Raw genomic sequence first — 25,163 nt, 5'->3', positions numbered from 1 at the left:
ATGATTCGATCGTCCCCAAATAATAACTTAATTGGTAAGAGTTGAGTGATATCTATATTTTGGAGATGAAGGTTAAATAATCAATTTCTAACAGATGTAATTTATTTTTTTGATCAAATTTTTTTTTTCAATGGGTAGGTGAAGTGATATTATCAAGATTTTTATTACAAAATAGACTAGTTGATTCTTCTACAATATTAATTGGATAAACATGCATACCTGATCAATTCTCACAAGTTAGACAATTATAATATTATGAATTATATAATTATATGACAACAATCTCATGAATGAAAATTAGACACCATTACAAAGAATTTTTTTTCTTTAAAGGCACCAGAGAGTCAATTGTCTTGTTTTGAGGCAGAGATTGTAGGGGTCGTAGATGCTTGAATTGTCTTTATATAGAGGTAGTTCATTTTTTAGAAGAAGGTATGAGTGTAAAATTTCAAGCATTTACAACCCATACAATCTCTGCCTCAAAGACAAGCAATTAAGATTCTCTGTAATGATGTTTAATTTTCATTCATGAGATGGTGCCATATCAATATGACTCATAATATTATAATTATTATATATTTATGTATATTTTAATTAATATGATATAATCTTATTTGTTAAAATAGGAAATCAAGCATCATTTTGAGAATATACATCTCAAGACAGACTGTGAAATGAATATTTGTGATGCGCAAACACACACACACGTAAGCACGGTGGCCGGAGCTAAGGTGGTCGGAAGGATGGGTTCAATTTATTTTTAATAGTCTGAAGACGGTTTTCAGATAATTTTCTAGCAATTGACGGTTTTCAAAACTCGCTCAAATTATAAGGATTTTTTTAGAAAAACTGTACCCAAGAAAAGCTTCTTAAGAAAATATAGTTATTTACAAATTTTTTTAAGAAAGAACTTCTCCCTCCAAATTCCTTCCTATATTCCCAAATCAATTTCTGAAAATCTGCTTCAACAAACCACTGCATGTTCGCTTTCACCAACGCGCATCAAGAGAATGCGCCATAGTCAGACACCACCGTCGTCATTGCTCGCACTCCACCGTCGCTGCTCGCACACCACCGTCATTGCTCGCATGCTTTTGCTGCCAATTAAGAGGTAAGTATCAAGCTACCAATGGAGTTTCAATCAACATGTGATTGTGATGTGCAAGTGAGAGTGTTATAACTTATGATGCAAATCCCATAAACATACACTGAAATTGCCTGTAGATTTCTTGTGAGTGGCAAAGCCTCATTTGGCTTCAATTTTAACATGAACAAATCCTGGAATTTTAGAATTGCTCATAATTTTTAAGATTGGTGCTTATATGTGTCATATGTAGCTTAGTGATCTGTCCTTAGTTGTGCACATAATTGTGTGATGTGTAAAATCAAGTAGATACATTATATGGTGTTATGTACTTTCAAATTTCAATATCAAGTTGGGTGTCAGCTTCAAATCAATAGGATTTTGCAAATTTGTCAAAGTATGAAGCTGGATAAAATTGTGCATTCATATAAAAACCATATTTAAGTGAGATATTTAAGTGATACCACTGCCTTTTGTTGTGACATAAGGTGGTCTTTTGCAGATTTTGTCAAATACGGTCGACGAAAAGGCAAAATGGATTTTCAACAAGCTAAAAGGTATGAAAGCATTTAACCTACAAAGTTCATATGAGTTTATGCATGCTTCCTATGATTTGCTTCATCAAATAAAGTAAACCAAATCAACTTTAGGGTATGGCTGGAGTGAGGATTCTGTGAACAACTTGGAATATTGATGCTACTTATAACATTGTGCACACATCCATATTCTAATTTTCAGTGTTGTGTAGTTAGCCTTAGCCCCATCACCAACAAATTGAAAGTTGTTGCAGTAGCTATCTATTTTGACACTAGTTTCACTCTCACTTATCTTTAAGTATGCTGCCCAATTTATAAAGCACTGCATTCAACTTATAGCACTTTTTTCTTCTTTTCTTTCAATGCTTTCCCTCTGGCAAGCCACTGAAAAGCCTTCCAGATCCCCCCGCAAGTACAGTTTACCACCAGGGATATTTCCCCAGAATATAATCTGTCATGAGCTTGATGATATTAAGGGTAACTTGATTGTCTACTGTCCATCTGCATGTGAGGTCTGCTTCAGTTCTCCTCTGCACTGAGGTATGCAACCCGAGTCAAAGGGGTTCTTACAAAACAACTCACTCTTCCTTCTCAAGTCATTTTCTGACAAGTTGGTTCACTGGCAGTTTCAATCTTTCCAACCATCTCACACTGGTTTTGGAAAAAGTTGTTGTCATTGTTAGATCTCAGGTATTTTTTATCTCTTGCTTCTTGTGTATTGATACCATTATCCATTTTTTTTCTAATTAAGCTCTTTAATGTAAAATGTTTTATTTTGATATTCTTTTATTTGCTTAAACCTACAGCAATATGGGGTGAAATTAGAGTGATAAGGTGTTTGATTTATGGTGATAAGAACTATGATTCCTTGCTACTTTTGGCATTGATACTTCCTAGCTTCATGTGTTATTTGGTGTTGTTATATGATGAAGTTTAAAATCTGATTTACAGAGCAGGTTTAATATTTATACATCCAAGTTTTTCTTTCTGCTACTCCAATTTTAGTGTTCCACCTGTATTTGTGGTATTGAATTATATTATAGACCAACTTCAAGCAAAGTGAATGTTCATAATGGGAAGAAGCTACTCATTTAAATCTGTGTGGTGGTGAACTGTTTGAGTCTAGGAGTCTAAGTTTAAGGGTTATCTAACCTGTTAACTTAAATATTTTGCAAGTGCTAGATTTAGGTCTTGAACATTTTCTTCTTTCGATGTAATAAGTCAATCAACTAAAATGTTTCTTACTCAACACGCTCACGAACTCCGAAGGAAAAGAATAAGAATCTGGCCTTGATCACAACATATAATCTTTTTCACTTATATACTAAAAATATGGGTTCCTTTTAAATTTAATTTTTTTCCATATTTTTGCTATAGAAATCCTTTACGAATAAAGTGTCTCTTTTAGTATTTTTTTTTTTTCTCTTTAAGTGTGAGATTTCTCCATTTCATCTCTGCCTATAGCTTGATCTATATTGGTATAATTTGAATATTAGCTGAAGAGAAGGCATTTCCTCTTTGCTTACTTTTGAGAAGGCATTTTATTACATTCAGCTATTTATGTTCTTAAGTCAATACACCTTCTAAGTTGATCATTGTATGCAACTCTCTTAGGTAGCAATGCTAAAGCCTATTAATAGTCTTTTTAAGTAAAGGTAAATTTGTCAGTTTCTTTATCTTATGCATGCATATTGCTGCCTCACATTTTTAAGATTGATATTGTGCAATACAAATTGGCAGACTTGAGCAGAAACTTTCTGAGCAAAACATGGGTGCTTCTCCTGGCCAAGAAGAAGCTGTTAGTGTATCTCAGACTCCTCTACAGGGTAAAAGGTATAGGCTTTTGTGTAGCTGTTAGTGAATCTTCAAGTTTTATGGGTCTGCTTCTTAAGAATACTGTCAAACCATTAATAGTTAATTTTTAGATTTGAAGAAAGAAAACTGATTAGCAAGTAAATTTTGATGCAGAATGTGAAGGCATATCTGAGACGTTGAACTGCTAGAGAATCGCTACGATGGTATAAGGGGGCTCTAAAAGGTATGTCTCAATTTTTAAAAAAACTGTCTTGTATCCCATTGAACATCAATTACTTAAGATTTTGATGTTCTAAAGCCTGTCCATTTATGTCTGAGATTTTTCATGTGAAGTTTGTTTTCTTGATTTGAGTGTTGAATCCTGTAGAGCATGAAGAGTAACAATCATTGAAAACAACACTAAGATGTATATATTTTTTCATAATTAAGTCTGTGTAGCTTTTACTTACATTTGGTTCTTTTAGATCTTGTTTTGATCTCTAATGGAGTTGGCATACCTGGTTAACTAATAAGGTGAAAAAGTTTTTGTTCTTTGAGGAATAGCTAAATGGACTGAGTTTATTGTTCTGTCCCCTAATAGAAATTGTTTTACAGCCCTTTATCTGCTGATTCTTCGCTCGTTGTCTTATATCACCTTGATTTTCTTCAATTTAAGAGGGTCTATATGATAGTTTTTAATATCGTACTTTCAGTTATAACAATTTAGGTTTCCAATGATATAATTAATCAGTCTATTTCAACAGCTGCTACGTAGTGTGTAAAGAAAATATATTTCCAAGCCAGAGTCATATGTCAACTTATATTTTAGGTAACCGCTGTTAATCATTCATTAGTAGAAAAATGTTTTTTGAATTTTGGCAGTTGACTTATATTTGTAAGGCAGAGTAGTATGTCAACTTAGTGGCGGTTGAAATCGCCATGAATCATTCATCTATTCTAATGGCAGTTGGAAACAACTGATGTTAGAACACTTTGTGGTGCCAAATTCACCGACAGTATAGGAACCGCCACTAGTCATTTTTAATGGTGGTTATAACCACCGTGAAATCCCCTAATCCTCAGTTCAGTTAACCACCAGAGTAGTCATTTTTAGTTACAAAATTAAATAACATGTCCCTACGTTATTTCTCCGTCATCTTTGCTGACTTCAGCATCAGAGTGCTTTATAGTTTATAGGCACTAACCTCTTTTTCCCACTTGATCGCTGGATACAAGAAGACAAAGACCTTCCACGGAGAAGTTCAACGAAGTAACCCTTACGCATTGCCAAACGTCTTTACTCAGGTTCAGTAGTCCCTTACAGATCATTGACACCATTTGTGGGGAATTGATAAATTGTATTCCTATCCATCTCTACTATGGCAAACACGAGAAGGCAACCCAGGAACTGCATTCCTTCTCGTGGAGGGAGAACCTCTCAGTCTCCATGACGATCAATATGATTCAAGCCACGACTGCAAGGTGTGCAACAAACAGTGAAACCCTCGTCCTTCTAGGCCACCCGACCCACAAGGAAGGATTAGAAGTCTAGACATTCCTAGTGCATGAGATACTAGTCATTGCGGGCGGATTGGTGGGAGAATACTCTCCGGCTATATCCCAGAAGAATTCCCTCAGTGAGATGATACAAATATCTCTTTTCTTGATAATTCAACCCATGACTGAGAGTGACAATCCCCCTGGCGTGCTCCTCACGTATAACAACAACCATTGTAGGCGTAACAAGCATAAAAATGACGACCCCATCGTGATCGAGACAAGAATTGCTAATGCAATAGTTATGTAGATAATTCTTCAAGGTACCTCACCCTCTTGTTCATGGAGGCGTATTCCAGCTACAACCAAATCCCCATGTGCAGGGAAGGCCAATATAAGATTGTCTTCATTGTTGAAGACGTCATCTATTATCACAATGTAATGTCGTTGGACTCAAGAATGTCGTGTCTACTTACCAGAGAATGATGACTGAAGTCTTCAAACAGAAAATAGGCCGCAACATCAAGGTATACATGGACGATATGATTGTCAAAACATAAGACTAGCAAGACCTCCTAGTTGATCTTGGAGAAGTTTTTCAAGCGCCCAGGAAATACTACATGTGCCTCAACCTGAGCAAGTGTGTTTTCAGGATGGAAGTAAGGAAATTTGTGGGCTTCATGCCGACTAACCTGGGCATTATGTAACATTTCTCCAGAATGTCAGCTGGTGTTGCTATTGAATCTTTGATACCAACTAGAACCTAGCATTACTTTTACGGGTCAATTAAAACTTTTCTCAAATAATGCTTCACAATTTTTAGATTCAGGCAGTAAATCATAATCCCATTATATTTTACAAAACCTCATTAAGATATTCCATTATCCCAAATTGCACATTTATTTAAGCTTAATCCTTTGGATGCAAGTATGTGTGATCCTGAGTCTTAATTCCTTACTCGCTGATAGCTACCACACCTTTAGATCCTGGCTAAATGCCCATACCAGTAATAAAAATATTCACATTAACTTTGCTGATCATTTGTGGTTTCTGAAGGGGAATTTGAGTGAGATTTTTTAGAACGTGGTTGTAATTGTTATGATGGTGATGGTGAAGAATATGGAGAAATAAGTTTGGTTTGGAATGAGGAAATGGATGGTGATGAGGAACAAGGGTGTGAAGTAGCTGAGGGATGGTAACATTGCTCATTATACATGGACAAAAAACATAATAACATTGCTCATTATACATGGACAAAAAACATAATAAACCTAATTTTTTATAAATTTATTTATGTAATCAATTTTTTAACCAAAAAAAATTATTATTGTAAAATATTTAAATTTTGTAAATGAAAAGTAATCATTAAATCATCAAAATTTAATAACTTTATTCAAATAATAAAAAAAATGCTTTAAATGAAAAATAATCATTAATTCATCAAAATAAATGAAAGAAATCTAGTTACTGTACAGAAGTGTTTACCATTCGAAAAAAAAATTACCTTACCCAAACAAGAGAATTTAGAAATTCATCAAATTAAATTGATTGAATTAAAATCCTCAAGCATTTTAAATTCTTCAAAATAATTTCAAATTCTTAATTTCTCTATTCGTTTTTAATCCAAAAGAAAACTCACAGTTGTCAACTAGCCAAGACGTGTCAATGTAGAAACCCTAGGCGCGCTTTGGCGCGTGAGGTGCGGTGGCCAACGGTAACAAAATCTAAGTTACTTTCGTTCACAATCTCACAGAAACAAAACAAACATTATTAACTGCGTTTATCCAACGAAACATTCTTAACTGAGTGAGTTCATTCGTGAGACTTGACGTGAGTGACAAGACAAGGTTGTTCACTTGTTCTTGTTCCTTCGATTAGGAATTCTTGCATGCCGAAGCTAGCAATGGCAGGGAATTGCAAATCCAAGAGGGTTTATTCCTCTGCTATGTTGTTCGCGATCAACTCCGCCACCAAGGCGAGAACAACCACCGTGGTGCCCACTCAAGAAACCACCGCCGCCGTCAAGGGACTTGCAAGAACGGTGGAAACGATCGATCCTCTCAAGAAGAAGCGATGCTTTGTTGCTCTACAGAAGCTAATGGAACACCGTGATGGGCGGGCTTTCAAGAATGGAAAGGGTTTTGCTGCAGATTGCCATCTTTCATCTAAGCCGTTGATGGACTTTGAGACCGTGTTGCACAAACTGGACAAGGGTTTCTACGCAAACCCTGATCAGTTCGCTGGTGATGTCAGAATCTTGTTTTGTAATGCTATGTTGTACTATCCTGCCAACCATGAAATTCACCGAATTGCAGAGAAATTGAGTGATCTTTTTGAGTTCAAGTGGAAATCTATGGAGAATCTCTGTGCAGCTGAGACTGAGAGAGAAAAGGCAGAGCAACAAAAACCAAAACGGAAGCCTAAGGAGGAAAGGGGAGCTGCTAGAATGAGGGTACAACAGACGAAGCGAACAGTTTTTCTTGATGAAAATTTGAATTCTTTTAAGGAGCTAGAGAAGTTGTGCGGCTATTCACTCGCGGATAGCAGAATTTCCAATGCACTGATGGAAGATATTGGTCTAGTTCTGAAACCAGAACGAAAGCCTTTGCAAACCGTGGTCGTCGCTAGAGATCGTGGTGGTTCGTTGGCGGGAACGAAAAGGAAATTATCATCAGCGTTGCAATCTGGTAATGAAGAGAACCTGAGGAGTCAAGCTTCCTCTAAAAAGGCTAGAGTTGTTCCCAAATCAAAGCAACATTTTTTGGATACTATCTTGGTCTCACAGAGTAGCTTATTTGGCTTGCAAAGGAAGAAGGAAAGGGAAGTTGCTAGAATGATGGTACAACAGAGTGATGGAAGATATTGGTCTAGTTCTAAAATCCTAGCTACTGTCACATGGTGACAGATTTAGATGAGTCTGTAGGAGTTGCTGAATAGAGAGATTCATTTGTTATCTTAGAAAATTGTAAATTCATTTGTGTGATGGAATTGAATTGTGTACAATCTGAACCTCATTGTAATTTGTCAATTTGAAGTCAATTAATTGCTACATTCCATCTATCATTTCGACAAAGTTTGTCACCTGAGTTTTCTACTATTGCATTACTCTTATAAGTTTTGCTCAATTCTATTAATTGCTACATTCCCTCTGCTAATGGTATCACATATGATCTCTGCCGCCGCCGACAGTATCATTCCGATCTCTGCATCATTGTCCCCATGGTTCGCCACTCAAACCCTTAGAGTCACACTCTAGATTTGATGTAAGCTTAAACACTTTGATTTGGATTTTCCATTGGACGATTACTCATCATGATTCTGATTTCTTTCCCTTACTACTAAGAGTCTCTTAGTTTATCTTTTTTACATTGTGTTTTGATGCTGCAATTGTAATTTTAGTCCTTTGCAATCGTTTCAGCAACAGTTATATCTCGAAGTTCTCTGGTTCGCGTACTTCCTCTTCAAAGCTCTTCACCCACACTCTTTCATCTGAAGGAAATCTCCCAAGGTAATTTTCTTTTTCTCATCTTCTATTATGGCTCAGTTTAGGTTTCATAGATTTGGGAAATTTCATCCTTTTGAGCTTGTGACTACTGATCCCATTATGAGTCTCTACAATAACAGAATTAGCTTATAAAATGAAAAAAGTTGTTAAATAATGTTCATGACTTCATGCAAAAGTTGCCATTGGCTTATTCTCACTGCTCTACTTCGATTCCTTATTTCAGAGAAATATGGAGTGTGGAGTTGCACATTCTAATATCTCAATGGTTTCTGGTAACGATTTCTTGCTTAGAATCAGAATTTATTTCTGGTAACGTTTTCTCTTGTTTGCTACCTCATTCACTTCGTTTTCTCTCCATTCAGTTTTCTTCTTGTGTTATTCTGGATTTTTTTCCCAATTCAGCAAGTCGGTTCCACCGAGAAATTTGCTTTTGCCATTTTGATTTGTCTTTCTATCTGTTTTCCTATTATCCGATTGCTTAAGTGTATGAGTTCTACAATGAATGCCTGAGGAAGTTAGTTTTAAAGAAGACATTTAGAGTTATTATAAAACTGACCTTTGTACAAGTGAATGGTTCAAATATTATTCAATTTTAATCTCTTGCTGTGTGACATTTTTTTAGAGCACAAGATGTTCTTTGTTTGACCAATTTACATTTTTCATTTGAACAGATCTAAACTTGAATATCAATGTGCTCTCTTTTTTAAACGAATCTGTTTTTCTCTGGCTATTCTCTCTTTTGAATCTGTTTTTTTACCGCGTGATTGCGTTTCTTGTTCTGTTTGTGGTGGTTGCTGCGTGTGTTTGTGGTGGTTGCAGGTCAGAGTTCAGAGAGCAGTTCAAGGAGAAACCAATCAACAAGTCTATAGCTTCTATAAGTGATGTGATCTAGTTTCATTGTCATTTTTTTTTCTTCGAATATATGGAAGGTGTTTTGAGTTCTCATCCGTCGTAATTTACTGTGAAATACAATTAGGTTTGTTAATGCTAAGCTTGCAGTGCCAAATTGAAATCAATGTCTTATGCAATGAGTAGCTAGTTTGCTCTTTAGTTTATTTCTCTGAAAAGAATGATTAAACCTAGCTTTAGTTGTTATCATAGCTGATTTGTGGTTCATTGTAAATTCCTTGAATATCTTTCAGGATATGGCTCCTTATATTGCTTAGGCAAAACAGAAGAAAGAGGAGTATGATTTTGGTAACTGAGTTGTTCGTATACACATCATTTTTTTTTGACGGGAGTTCTTATACACATCATGGTTCTGTTTATAGCCCTCCAATTTCATCATTTTGAATTATGGTTAGTTAAGTAAAAGTGTTGAAAAGGTCAATCATTAAGGGCATAGATAAAAAAACCTCTGCCACATCAAATTATATAGTAGTATTATGGTTGTTAGAAACGGTCAGAATAAGTTGGATATAAATAGTAGGAGCTATAATAGTGATACCCAGAGAATTAATCAAAGCGTATTTGAAGATCAATAAATCACACAAATTTACTATAAAATAGGAGCTATTATGGTTTTCACCACGTTATTGATTGAAAGTGTCATAGATGATAGATGGGTAATATGCGGTACAGGACCCGTTCAACCGGAGTTCCCTCAACAACTTCTCTCAATACCTTTAAAATCCCCTTTCTACAACCTGTTTCTGCAAGAATCACCCCACACTGACCCTTCTCTCTTATCAAATGTTTCTGCATTACTATGATAGCATTTTTCTTATTTCCACTAATTGTGGCAGATGATTTTGGTGATTATGCACCTTTCACATGTAACAATATGTCAAAAGACATTGTAGCTGACCCCTTTTGGAACAACAGTCAACCCGATTATTGTAGGAACCCGGCATTCAAGATCAATTGTGAAAATGATATGATCACCATAAACATCATATCTCGCAAATTCCGTGTCCTCAATATTATCCAGGAGTCTCAAATTTTAACAATTGCACCCTTGGATATATTGGATTTGAATGACGCTCGCCACTTTAGATCTGTCTTTCTTCAACTTCACTTCTAAAGATGAAGAATATTTATTATTACGAGTATGTATTCTTTTTTCTCCTGATTTTATATGTTATCAATTTACTAAAAATGCTACCCTTACTATTTGAAAAACTTGCATTCACCTCCCCTCCAATCTTCTTATAGGAGTCTCTACACCCCCCTATTATTTCAAAAGGCTCCAGCCTTCCTTGCATCAATCATCGTTTTGCAATCTGTTAAAATGAAATACAATATCTCTAATGTTCATTTCAAAATTTGTTGTTCCAGGAAATAAATGGAGTCAAAGATCAAGAACCATTTTTTATTATAGGTAATATACCTAATTCCCTTTTATATTACTTTTTTTCACGGTTTCCTCATTTATATTATATAAAATTACATAAATCTGTATAAATGTTTATTGTTTATCTGACATGTCAATTTAGTCTTCAATTTCCCACTACTTACATCATATGTTTCGGTCTTTCATTCATTATAGAGATTTGACTTGAATTTTCATATTGTTTCCTTTATCATTTGATTTTCCTCTATCATTTGATTTTAAGCTCGACATTGCCATAAATGTTTGCATAAGGATCTAACTACAACTACATAAAAGTATAAATGTTAATACCTATGTTATGTTGTTGGTACACTAGTCATGAATTAATATTATAACAATTTTATAACATGATAGTAAGATAACAATCAAATTAGTATGACTTCTTCTTAATGAGAATATCTTTAATTTTGGTTATATAATTCACGAAGAATAGTTTTTTTTACAAAGAAGAAAAAATGTTTATAATTTATTGATAAATTTAAATTAAGTAATGTAGTAATTGATGATAAATTAAAACTAACTAAAACTTTTAGAAGATTGCTAAGAAATCCACTATTGAATAAAAGTATGCAAGTAATATATATTATTGGAGATTGATATGAAAAACTTCTTGTAGTTCATGGAATGTTGCTTCATTACTTTTGGTTAGTGCGTAACTACAGATGTGAGCTAAGAAGTGGATGGCAGAAAGTCTTCAACTGCAAAGGTTATTGCTAAGCATTAGATTTTAGTAAAAATAGACAAATTAGATTTTCTTATTATATTATCATTTATAACTTTAAATTATTCAATCTTTATATTATGTAGGAATGTTGTTTCTTAGCTAATATGTGTGTGTGTGATATGATACTTAAAAATACATCAAATGCTAATTAATTCTATAATCATATTTTCGAACAGGTTTTATAGGTGGAGCAATTCCAGTATTCTTGATATGTCTCATAATTCGCTGCTTTAGAGCCAAGCGAATTACAGGTCCAGGAGATTTTGAGATGCTTAGAAAAAATAAGCAACGAATTGAAGATGTCGTACCAGATCAAAGATTCTACAGAAGAAAGACTATACATTAATTAGTAGACATTGATAATATGATGGCCTTTGTAATGCTAAGCTTGGACAAGGTAGTTTTGGTGAAGTCTCTAAAAGAACGTTGCTCTATGGTAGTGAAGTGGCTATAAAGAAACGGAAAGCTTCCAATGGAGATGATAGCGATTTCAAAAATGAAAACACGAGCATCATTAACACTTATAATTAATTTCTTATATACAAATACAATGGGATGACCATATCAAATTATCAATAAATGCGTTGGTTGTGTTCGGTCACATGAACAATGATAACGTCATATACTTTTTTTATAGGTAAATGTTAGTTGTTAGTAATGTTAGTAAATTAGTCATCATCAGGGTCCGAACCATGAACCCTTCACCCTTCATCTCACCGAACCCTTATGTTAGCTCTTACAATTTGAGTTATCCTTCAGAGGCATAAAAGTTGGGTAGGATGAAGGGTTAAAGACTCAGGATTGGTGGGAGATGATAGCGATTTAAAAAATGAGATCCGGAGCATCATTAACACTTATCATTAATTTCTTATATACAAATATACAATAGATGGGATGAACATATCAAATTATCAATAAATACGTTGGTTGTGTTCGGTCACATGAACAATGACAACGCCATATACTTGAACGCATGGGGCTATTGTTCCAATTCCAGAAGGAAGAGTTGATAAATTAATTGTAGAAAGTTGGATCTCAGTTGTTGAAGATATTAGAAGAAGAGCATATATTATTATTTGAAGGCAATTAGCATCCTGATTCTCCACGTTTAAGGGCGTCCCTGCGTCAGTCTATTTAATGAATATGATATGTTTTTATTGCTTTGAGTTATTGATTCCTTATTTAAATTAATACTAGCTACCTTCCTCCCTAATTATAAAATTCTTTTAAGATAATTACGCTTATTAACAAAATATGTAGTGATGTTAATTAATGTATTAGTTTTACAAAAGTCTATACAATCTTCATATACGTACCATCAAGGCATCAATTAATGTATTGAATAGTGTGGAAAAGGCATTAATTATTAGTCATAATTAAAATTTGAGATTTATAAAGTATAATAATTAAATTAAGGGGTATACTTAAAAAAAGATAATAAATATTTCTTAAATCTAGTAAGAGGTATTATATAAAGGTACATAAGTATGTTTAGGGACGGAAAGAGCATATCATATCTAATAAAAGGTCAATTCAAAAAATATAAAATAATAAAAAGGTCATGTTTTTTATTTAAAAAATTGCCTTATATTAAGAGAAAAGTAGAGAGCCACAGAGGCAATTACATCATTCTAAACAAGAGAAAAATCCGACGGAACCTCTTCAACCCAAACATAATTTAGAAAACAAGAAGAATTCTTGACCATGTGATTTTACACAATGTTAAAAGGTCAATCCACTATCATTGTAACCAAGCTTCTAAAATAAAGGTGGATAGATAAGAGAGAAATTAAAAAGTGGGTTTTTAGTGTACCCAAAGCTTAAATGAGCTTATGCTTTTCATAAAAATTTCTCAAAAATAATTTTTCAAAGGGAGAGCTAAAAATTATGTTTTTATATCTCAAACAAACGCACTACCATGAAACTTTCTTCATGGAATGCCAGCACAACCTAATGAACACTCTGAAAGGGCTGCATAAGAAAAGAGGATGAAGGGAGAAGTTGAAGGGAAAAAAGGTGCAGCATAAAAAGTTAACAAAAAGTGGCAAATTCAAATAGAATTATGAAATTATAACACCTACTTAAACAGACCATGATACAACTTGAACACAATAGAACTTGATCCACAACCCATCAACTCATTGGAAAAGAATTATATAACCAATCTCTCTTTATATAAATACAGTTAATTTGAATCGTAAAAGCATAACAGACACAACAAGAGGCCAGAAAAAGAAAAAGATAACAAGAAAGAAAATTCAGTCTTGCATGCAAAATGTCTTTGCTGAACATTCAAAAGAAAGATTAAAGGCGAAATAACGTAGTTACAACAAATGCACTTCAATGATGTCTTCCCTCATGGATATTTACAAGTGCTACACACGTGATTACCATTCACAACACTATTTTTACCTCATTTTTCAGTTCACAATGCAATTCAAATTTCCAAGAGATCATTTCTTGCTAAACCCAAAGCAGCAACACTGAGAAGCAAGAAGTACAAAGCATCAGTAAAGTGAAAACTCCAAAATACAGATCTATGATCACAATGTTAAACAAACATTCAGCTTGTTTGGATATGGACCAAAGAGCACTTATCAGAACATCTCTACTAAAAATAGATGGACTAGATAGGCTCACACAAGTGCTCTTTGGTCCGCATCCAAACAGGGTCATTGCAGGTATACCTGGACTTTATCATTACTAGGTTGGCTCCTGATGACATGGGGTCTCTCAGGTGTGCCCAGCGCATTTCCAGCCCCGCCTTGTCTCTCCTCCCTCACTTTGTTGAAAATATGAGTGAAGCCATCAGCTGATGCAGGGTTACTCACGTCCCACTCACCAAACTTCGGAACAGCAGCACCTTTCTCAGGCTGCAACATCAGAATGCTAAAATCATAATACGTTTTTGAAAGAAAATCTCATAAAGATTCCATTATCCAATAATCCTTAATAATATTATATGCATAGAAGAAAAAGAAAACTAACTGTTTCATCCCCTCGATTAACTGGTCTTAACCGGGATCTTCCGGGTGTACCATGGTTGCTGTCGTAGGAACTCTTTCCTTCCCATGAGGGGCTGTCCCTGCCAGGGGTTTTAGCTTGGCGATGAAGGGGTGAACGCTCAATGCTGTACTCAGACCCAGTACTTTGTCTCGAAGGTCTTTTACGGTTATCAGCAGAACCTACTCCCTGGCCTCCATAGCGAGGTGCGGAATCATTGGCCTGACGAGCGGGAGAGTCAACGAATTGTTTTGGATCACCATCTTCCATGCTCCTATGAGACTCATATGTTGATCGCGCTGATCCCTTTCCAGATGGATCCTCTGAATCCACTCCGGGTTTGGATTTGGAAGGAGGGAGGTTATTATCAAGAACTAAATCTGAATTTTCCTCAGGGTCATTTGGGTTTATCATCTTTGTTCCAGTTCGATCTTTCCGGGCCTTGTCAAAATATGCTGTATAAGGAACATTATCTTCACCATCCCAATTGCCAAACTTTGGTACATGAGAACGTTGCTGTCAAATTAAGACATGGAAAAGTGTCCGTTATGTTTAGTTCATAGATACCAGAATACAAGTTTCAAACACTAAAGAATATGCTATCAAAACTCACATTCCAGAACCAGAGTTATTAATAACAGAAATAACAAGAAAGTAAAACAGCATTGCTCCTGTTTTCTTGCATTACGGATTATATTTTGCAACTTTATGGAGATTTACTTCCATATTGGAGTTCAAATTTTGGCCCAACATGGCCTCAGGACCCAGATTCGATCATCGATTATCTCAGCCCTACCAGATAATTGCTACACATTTTAGAAGCTGTGAAGATTACAACAAACCTCCAGTATCAAGGGATAAAGGAATATAACTTCCAAGATCCTTCTTCATCCTAAGGGATCAAAGCCTAAAGGACTGCTCTCCAAGTAAGCAATATCGTATATAAATACAGGGATAAAATTGGCATCTCCCTTACACACTAGCATCCCAGTACTGCATTCCGAAATCCGCTGCAGTACAAGGAGCAGAAACACCACTCATCATGCCTAGGATCAGATATACCTCTCCACTTGGTTCTTAGACACAATAACCAGAATACCATATTTGACCCATTACAAGATTAGCTCTAATGAGAACACGCAGATCTTATGGCAATTTTATAATCCAAATCTATATATGCATCTGTGCAGGAGTGCAATTAATATAGCTCTCTAGGTAAAACCAATGCCAACAGGTGCCTGTTTTTCAAATTGCGGGATTGGAAATGGGGCCAGTAGGGAAGGGATTTTACTCAATCAGACCCCACCCCACACCCTTAGTATTTAAAGTACAAACCTGTCCTGCAAGAAAAATATTAAAATCCAAATGCCCCTTCGTCCACATCCCAAAACTTGCACACATTTTCAAATAGTAAGTCAAATTTGTAAATAGCGATGAGGGTTTAAAATCCATCCCGGATGAAATTCGAAGCCTAATTTATTCATCGCAAATGATACAACTCATATATATGAGGTTGTCTCAAACTACATTAAAATGCAAAAGAAACTAGGAGTCAACTAGTGGTGAGAGGCTATGCAATGGGAAATATATGTAGTGTTGTGCTACCACCCTTGATGGAATCCACAAATATTTGGGATTTCAACTTAGGCCATTTTGGTTCAAACATGATTTTGTATTAGTTTCTGGTGAGAAATTTTGTTGCAAACAATTCAAGAGTTTTAGGTTCATAATCTTATCAAAACATGGTACATTGTACATAGCTATGTGCATAAATAATATTTTAGTATGCACGAAATCATTGGCTGAGAAAGGGAGACACTTTCATATCATTCAACATATGTACATGTACATGGCTTATGTTGTTTATCTAGACACTTTTACCCAATGAATGTGCATCAATAACTTTCATGTGCTTGTGTGTGCAAACTTTCTTTCCTCCTTATAATATATCATCAAACATTAAGCATCATATCTATTAACTAGCTATACAAACTTGTGGTGTGGCCTGTTGTATAAAAATATGAACAGGGTGATGCTCTTCCTACTATTATCAAAAATATAAAAAAATTCCTAGTTCTTAAGAAAAATTTCCTCATATCTCAAATGACAACTTATTTACAGCATGTTCTTCACATCTTTGTTGCTGGTATGCTTTTTGAAGAAACCTTTCTTTATAACATCTAGGACATACTTTATGTACATGGGGATTTATTTCACTGCACATGTAAGATGATAGATTGACAGTGGAAGATTTTGTATTCCATCAAAGTCAGTCTAAGTCTATATGAGATTGCAGGTAACAGTTTTACTCAAAAGAATAAAGAAAAAAAAATGAGGAGAACCAAAATGACGCAAAAAGGGATAAATATCCTAGAGTAAACAATATATTTAGTTATACATAAAAATATAGAATTTCTCAAATTAAGCGATGCAAACTGCAACAAATATTGCTACTTATAACTTCTTTCTCATCTACTGAAATGAACTCTCCAGTTCTGTAGATTTCTGAGAAAGAAAATACAGATAACTATCCAGTTTGTTCATGCAACTGAGCATCATAAATATACATCAACATGAGAAGTCAAACCAAAGAAGTTGATAACTTTATACTTCAGGAGGTGAAGTTTTACTCGGTCTCGTCCTTGTAACTTGCAATAACCTAGATGTTCTAGACCTGAATAATAGCCATCTAAACCACTACATATTCGGCTAGGCCCATAACCCGGATCCACATCAGCTCTGGTTATCTCAGCAAGCATACATATCTTAGAAATCTCAGCATCGATATCAGATCCTGTATATCATTCCTCCACAAAAACAATATTCTAACATAATCTGGACATTTCCTATTTCAAGTGACAAGGTAACTGTGTCTCCTAATATTAGGTAACCATCTATATAAGGAGGCTTATTCTCAATCACCAGACACCAGGTACAGACAACTCTAACTCTAAAAGCTATCACTCTCTGATAGGACTATTTGTAAACCACTAGTTAAGAAAGTGTAGCAGCAAAGGAGCAAAGGAGTTAGTAACTGATTGGGGTGGAAGGTATTGTCACATGTGCTTAAGGGTAGTTAGTAGTTAGTGGCTGTTAGAGATCATAACAACCTTCCCTATAAGGGAAGAGCTGTTGATCAGTTAGAGGCATTCGGTTAGAATCGTCCTGTGTAAAGGATAGACCTGACCTCTCGATAGACAGTATCACTTGTAACATTTCATACTTGTTCATAATACAATTCTACCTTTCTCTGTAGTTGGGACTCTGCTCAAACTATCAATACAGTTTTTCCTTCATTCCACCTTGAGGACAAGAAGGCCCTTCTACGGGGGGGGGGGGGGGGGGGGGGGGGCGGGATAGATAGGACTATTTGTATTTTAATCAGAGAAGGAGCAAAGGAGTCTAGCGTCATTAACTGATTCGGTTGGAAGGTATTTTCGCATGTCCTTAAGGGTAGTTAGTAGCTAGTGACTGTTAGAGATCATAACAACCTTCCCTATAAGGGAAGACTGAAGAGCTGTTGATCAGTTAGAGGAATTCTGTTAGAATCATTCTGTGTAAAGGAGAGACCTGGCCTCTAGAGAGCCAGTATCACTTTTAACATTCCATTCTTGTTCATAATACAATTCTAGTATTCTACCTTTCTCTGTTACCTGTTCCTCTAAATCTCTTCTGGTACCTAACACTCTCAGAGTCTGGACTCCCAACCTAAATTAAAAGTTGAATTGCCTTTGCAAGTACTGCAAGACCTCTCTGTCATTGATAGGACTATTTGTAAGCCTCTAGTTGAGAATTTAATCAGAGAAGGAGCAAAGGAGTCTAGAGTCATTAACTGATTCAGTTGGAAGGTATTTTCGCATGTCCTTAAGGGTAGTTAGTAGCTAGTGACTGTTAGAGATCATAACAACCTTCCCTATAAGGGAAGACTGAAGAGCTGTTGATCAGTTAGAGGAGTTCTGTTAGAATCATTCTGTGTAAAGGAGAGACCTGGCCTCTAGAGAGCCAGTATTTCTTTTAACATTCCATTCTTGTTCATAATACAATTCTAGTATTCTGCCTTTCTCTGTTACCTTGTTCCTCTAAATCTCTTCTGGTACCTAACACTCTCAGAGTCTGGACTCCCAACCTAAATTAAAAGTTGAATTGCCTTTGCAAGTACTGCAAGACCTCTCTGTCATTGGCACCACTGCAACAGAATTCTATGCCTAGTAGGGAGAGCTCTAAGTTAGATCTCAAATTTTAGGTCAATTTGCTAAATATATCGAGTAAACTAGATCAATAACTCAAATAAAAGACCGAGGGAGAACTTTAGTTTACCCAGGGTACCAAATTTATATAATTGTCAAGATCTGAAATATGTCCTTATCATTAAACAATAAGGCCTGAGTCTTGTGTCTAAATTGATCTTGATGGAATGCTCCCAGCTTAAGGTTTTCTTGGATGTTATTAATATAAGTGGATGGGAGTAGGAAGGAAAGATATGTAATTAAAAACGGGAATAATTTTGTAACAAATTTACTATATAGTTCTTGAAACTGGAAGTATTCTGAATAATTGATTGATAATATTAACATGATTCAGAACTAAAATATTTATATACAAGGTTTCTTAGTTCTAGTCAAACTAAATAGGGAAATAAACAAGAAAAATATAAGATATCAAGCAATCCTAACAGAGTTATCTCAACAAACTATGTCCAAATAGAATTATTTCAAGAATCAAGAAACTATATCTTAACACATATCTAAAAAGGAGTAACTCGTAGTGGGATCCTTTTGGTTGATTACTTTAACACAGTATGATCCTTATCCAACAAACTATTGGCCTTAGTCTCTTCCAAATTCTACTTATACACTTTGGGACAGAATACCAGCCTAAGCCCCAATATGGCAAGTATCCAACCAACTTATCAGGGTTTAACCCCCTTCCCCTTCTTGAAATACCCTACGGCCTCTTAGCTCACCAGCTTTAACATGCCAATGAGCGATACTCCTAGTAAGGTACAATTACAAAGGCCTCTATAAAGGCAAGGCTAGACCAGAGGTGTGATATTCGAAAATTCACCCTCCACTCCTTCAGCTCTTGCTTGCACAATTTCACGAGTAGAACACCCCTACTCTATTGCTTCCGGCCACAGTTAAGGAGATAATCAGCATTCAGTCATCAAATGAAGATCATCACCATTCGTCCATACCCAATTCTCAGCTCAAATCAAAACTCTTTTTCTTTCATGTTGTTCTTATGATTCCATAAAATGCTTACAATAGAATTGACATATTTAACAAAATAGATATCTTCTCATAAGTTATAAGGGCTTATATGCCAAATTATGTGGCTATATTCTCAAAGATCAATGCAGGCTGTCTGCTTCACTTACATACATTAACCTGTCACTAACCATCATTCTCCATACTCTGTCCTCAATCCCCTCCTCCCACCCTCTCTGGGATATCTTTTAACACTTAATATACACAATTTAAATGCATTTGCTTTCAAATAAGAAAAATTACAACCTTGCAACCATACTCAACAAAATATAATATCCAATTCTTAAAATACATCTCCTCTAAAACTCATAAGATGAAATTGCATTCAGGAATTGGTTTTTGAATCCTCTACAACTTATGTTTGCTCATCCATTCACCCTTTTTTTGCCATAACTATTTACCTATTTCTGACCATCTCATGCTAATCACCAAAATAATTTCATGTTTTTCCAAGGAAAAATGAAGCCCTTGCAGTCATTCAGAATTTCGGATCACTAGACAGCCCCTCCCTATGGTTAAAAGACTGATACAATTGAGCATACCTCCATCATCTGTTAATCAATCACTTCGGATTTATGATGTATGCTTCAACTTATTGCAAACAAGCTTGGCTCCCTACAATTCATGTTAACGGATACATATTTAAACCATCAGTACAGCCTGTATCTTAAAACTTTCACTTATATTTTGTATTCGAATATATGTCAGCTGCCATGTGATACTCTCACCTGTATCAAAGCTATTAGCAATGTACCACATAGAGGAAATAACACCTGTAACTTTAGAAATATCTCCTCAAGTTGTCCCTAGGGAAGAGAATGATTGTTAAACCCTCAAATAAAAACTCTCTCTCCCTTAACTAGACTCAAACAGGGACGTTAAGACTTGGCTCCTTGATAAAAAGTTATAAACCAAAAGTCACGGTAATGACTAGAGATGTGGGTAATGAAGCACTTATAAATGGTAGAGCAATCCTCAACTCTAAGCTAGCTTGTAGGGTAAAGCTAGGCCTAGCCCGAATTCTAATATGGTATGAGAGCCAATCCAAGGTCTATTGTTCGGCCATCTTTTGAAAATTTAAATTAACGAATTGACCTAACCATCGTGTAAATATCCTATGATGCGGATACGGGCATTCCAGTGAATATAAAGTTTTTGACCTCCACGATCCACAAAAATGTGCTTATTCTAATTGCCTGTTTATAGTTGCTTGCCTTTGACAGGAATTAAACCTCATAAGGAGAGAATGTCATTGTAACTAACTAGGCAATAGTTGTTATGGTTAGTTAGTGAAAGGGAGTTATTAAGAGATTAAGTGAGATAAGGCTATAAATACAAAGGAGAAGGATTAGGGAGGGTATCTAGATGGTAATCAGGGAATTCTAGGAGAGTATTGGTTCTCTCGAACAACTAGTAACTGTTGTTCATTGCTATTCTAGAACAATAATTAATTTTTCTACTCATTCACTACTCGTCTGACTTGTTTCCCCATCACTCTACAGAGTAAAAGCAGCACTGTTTACTGTTAGTAATAGAAGTGACCCAACTCTTCATTGTGTGCATATTGATCTTTGAGAAACTCGTCTCTCAAGTTTAAATTTATAAAGCAAAATGCAATTACCGGTTATGATTAATGACTACCAATTAGGATTGATCTTTGACACAGTACTTTGAGCTATCTATGGCACAATCAGTCATCAGACTTGTTTACTCTAGTTCGCACTTTATTGTCCAACATTCACTACCATTGAACATTGCTGGCCTTTTGTTCCTCTCCAATAACACATAAAATCAAATGCAAACATTATAAACAGAACATGCTGTCCAGCAAAATCCAATGTGAACATTACAGCTCATCGAAGCTACTCCTTCAACTCAAACATTGGATTATAATAACAGAACAAACTCATACTTGCAACTTGCAACCCAACTAACTGCTTGTTTTGTCATATTTTGACTCGACGAAAAATTAAATCAACAAGTCACTAACATCCAACAAGAATAATTATTACTTAATTATTAACAAGTTGCTCAATCCACACCTTAGCTAAAATAAATTCAGAAATTTATGATAAATAATCAAACCACTATTCACAAGGTTGAGCTAAATTGTTTCTAATTTAATTATAGCAGGAAAATTTAGCATTCAATGGTCAATTCTGGTACAGAGATGTAACAAGTTGACCAAAAAATTTATGGTCAACTACATCAAAGCTGTAGAAGATGAACAAAAGAGATAACAAGTGAAAAGGGAAAAGAAATCTCCACCAAAAAACATAGCAAAACATACAATATAATGCAAGAGATTGAAAAGGGTTTTACTGTACTTTTCTACACAATTTTCTTAGCAATCATAGACATTAAAATACAAAAAAAAATAGAAAAAGAAAAAAAAAAACTTACTGCCATTTCGTTCTGAGCTTTTGGAAAACACCCAGAAAATGAAAAGAGAATTTTTCCAAAAAAGATTTTAGCTTTTTTGGATCGGACCCAGTTGAGGTAGAAACTCAGAGAACCCAAGAAGCTCCTCCACAGAATTCAAAGACCCAGCAGAGAGAGAGAAAGAGAGAGGAAGAGCTTTAGAAAGAGGTTTATCAACCGTTGACTGGCGCCACCGGTAACGTTTGACAATTATTTTTTCAGTAATTATTTATTGTTTTTTTTCTTTTGGCTTAATTGCACTTTTGGTCCCCAACTTTGGCCTTCCTGCGAATATCGTCCTCAAACTTCAAAATTAGCAAAAAAAGTCCCTGAAGTTTACACCCGGTTGCAAAATTGGTTTTCCGTTAAATTCCGTCTAAAAATTAACAGAATATTCCGTTAAAAATGAATTAAAAAATAATAAAAAATAAAATTGAGAAAAAAATAGTGGAAGCTCTTCAGATCTTCATCTTCCTAGTAACCATAAGTTAAAAATGAATTAAAAATAAAGAAAAAATAAAAAATTCATATCTTCGTCTTCCTCGTTACCGGATCAAAATTGTAAGAGGGAGTGGAAGATTAGGTTTCATCACAGCTTCTCCTCTCTCCATCTCCTCTGCTTATCTTCTTCTTCCTCTCCCCTCTGTTCCTCAATCGCGTTCATCTTCCTCTTCTCTTCTCTTCTCCGTTCTTCTTCTCCTCACACATTCATCTTCTCTTCTCGCGTTCATCTTCCTCCCACATCTTCTTCTTTATCTTCCGAAACCCAGCAACCCCAAATCGCGTAAAGAACAAAACCCATAAAATATATGATGTTCTTCATCTTCTTCAATTGTTTTCCAGAAAAAATAAGAACAAACTCATAAAATCAACAACAAGCCAACAAAACATTAGTCTTTCCCCTCCAACAAACCAGCAAAACACATGAATCGAGATCCTTCTCCTCCAAAACAATAGTCTTTCTCCTCCATCGAACCAGAAAAACGCAAGAATCGAGATCCTTCTCCATCACCAACACCCTCAACCGAAAAACGCAAGAATCGAGATCCTTCTCCATCACCAACACCCTCAACCCCACCTCTTTAGCACTGGTTATATTTGAGTCTGAGACAGAGATTGGGTCTGGGTTTGCATAATAGTGTACTAGATTTTCCTAGGTTCATCCTCTTTTCTACTTTTCCATTTCTCTTCAATTTTACGGGGGGAGAAGGGTGCTTGGTTCATGGGTTTGCTTAGTTTTTGAGGGATGCTAGGAATTGGGGTTGTTCTTCACCCGCCTAGATCTGGAACCTCAAAGGGGTTATCATCGTTTTTAGATTTGTGACTTGAAGTAAGCAAGACTGAAGGTTATAAGGATCATGGATTTGGAATCCTGCGCCCCTTTCTACCAAATTTTGTTCTATCAAGCCTTCTCATTGCATATCCAGCATCAAGTTCCTCTTTCATGATCCTTCATTTCTTTGTTGTGATTTAAATGAGGGTCAATAGATTAAGGAGTTGATTCATAAATTGGGTTTCAATGTTCTGGGTTTTTACGGTGTTTTGGGTGGAGAAGGATTGGATCTAGTTCTTCAAAAAAAAATTGAGATAATTTTTAATTTTGGGATTTTCTGGGTTTTTGATGATGAATTGATGATGAAGATTGTTGAAGATGATGAAAACTCTATGAATTTACCCAGAAAACGTTAGTTTTCTCACAGAAATGTAACGGCAGACCAATTTTGCAACCGGGTGTAAACTTTATGGTCGTTTTTTGCTAATTTTGAAGTTTGGGGACGATTTTCACAGGAAGGCCAAAGTTGGGGGACCAAAAGTGGAATTAAGTCTTTTCTTTTTTTACTATTATGTGACTACTTGCTAACTCGGAGATTAATTCTCCGTCGTCTCACTATTAGCGCATTAAGTAGTAACAAACTGATTAATGAATGTACGGAAAAAAATGATTAATGGGTTTTTTATATTTACAAAAGTTGAGATTCGAACCTCTAATTACTTATGAAACTGACTTACTTATGAAACATAATGTTAACTACCAACCAACTTACCAACTTGGCTATTTATGCTTTTAATTATTTAATTCAAACAAAAATATTTAATATTTAATTTTTTTAATTTTTTTCACATCAGAAAAATAAACTATAATTTTTTAAGGTTGATCCTTGAACTCGCTCTTTTCAACTCATATATCTACCAACTCTAACTAGTTAAACTATCCTTTCGGGAACTATTTTCATTTAGTTATGTAAGAAAATTTACAAGAGCGTGAATTAGAAAAGTATTGCATTACATTTATATTTTCGAGTCCTCAATTTAATTTATGTGTTTCAAGTTTCTTTTTTATTTGATCTGACTAAATATTCATTTCGTTCCATGAAATATATAGGGAACATGCCACTTATCAGGGTAATTTTTATTCTCTAAGATCAATTTAGTCTAATAAAAACGAAAAAGAGATCTCTCACACACATGTGTATGAGTATGCTATCACTTAATAACATTTTGAATTTAATAAATCCAACTGTTCAACTAAACACTTTAATTAAATCAATTAAGTATGTAAAATTTCATAAAAATTCATAAGGAGGTTCCGCGCAACATCTTTTCCCCTTAATCGACAAATCATGCACGCCAAGGGAATCAAAGCACACGTAGCAACCATTGTTGCTTTTTGTTTGTAATGACACTCGACCCCTTGACCGACCGTGATTCATAACACCCAATCAGGAAGTGATTATTTGAATGAAACTGCATCCATTTTCCTGTTTGATATGTTTAATAATCAAAACATTGTTGCTTTGTAGTGAAAGATTTCAAATCATTGAACCTATAAAGTGCGCTTTTTCCCCAAACAGTTTCTCCATACGCCTCTAGGTCTCATTAAGCCCCAAAAAAACTCTTCAACTTTCGAACTCCTATTCCCAGCTCCTTCCGAGAACTTATGATTATGAAAGAGAGCATGCAATTTCTTGGCCTCCTAAAGTCAACCAACGAAATGACCAT

At 35.2% G+C, this 25,163-nt stretch overlaps 2 protein-coding genes across 3 annotated transcripts; one reads left to right on the top strand and one right to left on the bottom strand.

The window, feature by feature from the left end:
* The first annotated feature begins 929 nt into the window (after window positions 1–929).
* LOC130742469 (uncharacterized) lies at window positions 930–10,076 on the top strand. 2 transcript variants are annotated; one of them, XR_009021159.1, is made up of 9 exons: window positions 930–1,111; window positions 1,587–1,641; window positions 2,002–2,160; window positions 2,247–2,310; window positions 3,361–3,453; window positions 3,589–3,658; window positions 8,101–8,174; window positions 8,330–8,419; window positions 8,640–10,076. XR_009021159.1 is itself a non-coding variant. In XM_057594577.1 (3 exons), the coding sequence occupies exon 1, from the start codon at window positions 6,800–6,802 to the stop codon at window positions 7,811–7,813; it is 1,014 nt and encodes a 337-aa protein (XP_057450560.1). In that variant the 5' UTR covers window positions 6,501–6,799; the 3' UTR covers window positions 7,814–8,174; window positions 8,330–8,419; window positions 8,640–10,075. The 2 variants fall into 2 exon arrangements, 1 of the variants encoding a protein (XP_057450560.1); XM_057594577.1 differs by lacking the exons at window positions 930–1,111; window positions 1,587–1,641; window positions 2,002–2,160; ... (1 more) ...; window positions 3,361–3,453; window positions 3,589–3,658 and having other exon boundaries at window positions 6,501–8,174; window positions 8,640–10,075.
* Window positions 10,077–13,574: 3,498 nt separating this feature from the next.
* LOC130748107 (RPM1-interacting protein 4) lies at window positions 13,575–22,323 on the bottom strand. Its single transcript, XM_057601252.1, has 4 exons — window positions 22,146–22,323; window positions 14,461–14,991; window positions 14,160–14,345; window positions 13,575–13,955 (listed from the first exon to the last, which is right to left on the bottom strand). The coding sequence occupies exons 1-4, from the start codon at window positions 22,149–22,151 to the stop codon at window positions 13,926–13,928; spliced, it is 753 nt and encodes a 250-aa protein (XP_057457235.1). The 5' UTR covers window positions 22,152–22,323; the 3' UTR covers window positions 13,575–13,925.
* Window positions 22,324–25,163: the final 2,840 nt, after the last annotated feature.

The sequence above is a fragment of the Lotus japonicus genome, chromosome 3 (genome assembly GCF_012489685.1).
Source record: "Lotus japonicus ecotype B-129 chromosome 3, LjGifu_v1.2".
NCBI lineage: Eukaryota > Viridiplantae > Streptophyta > Magnoliopsida > Fabales > Fabaceae > Lotus > Lotus japonicus.
This window is presented reverse-complemented; position numbering and strand designations above follow the sequence as displayed.

What these genes read in the sequence shown, in the direction of transcription:
- LOC130742469 (XM_057594577.1), top strand. Translation starts at nt 6,800, where the DNA reads ATGCCGAAGCTAGCAATGGCAGGGAATTGCAAATCCAAGAGGGTTTAT.
- LOC130748107 (XM_057601252.1), bottom strand. An exon ending in TTAATCGAGGGGATGAAACA is followed by an intron (nt 14,346 to 14,460) that starts GTTAGTTTTCTT and finishes CTGATGTTGCAG; the next exon opens with CCTGAGAAAGGTGCTGCTGT. An exon ending in CTAGTAATGATAAAGTCCAG is followed by an intron (nt 13,956 to 14,159) that starts GTATACCTGCAA and finishes CTTGCTTCTCAG; the next exon opens with TGTTGCTGCTTTGGGTTTAG.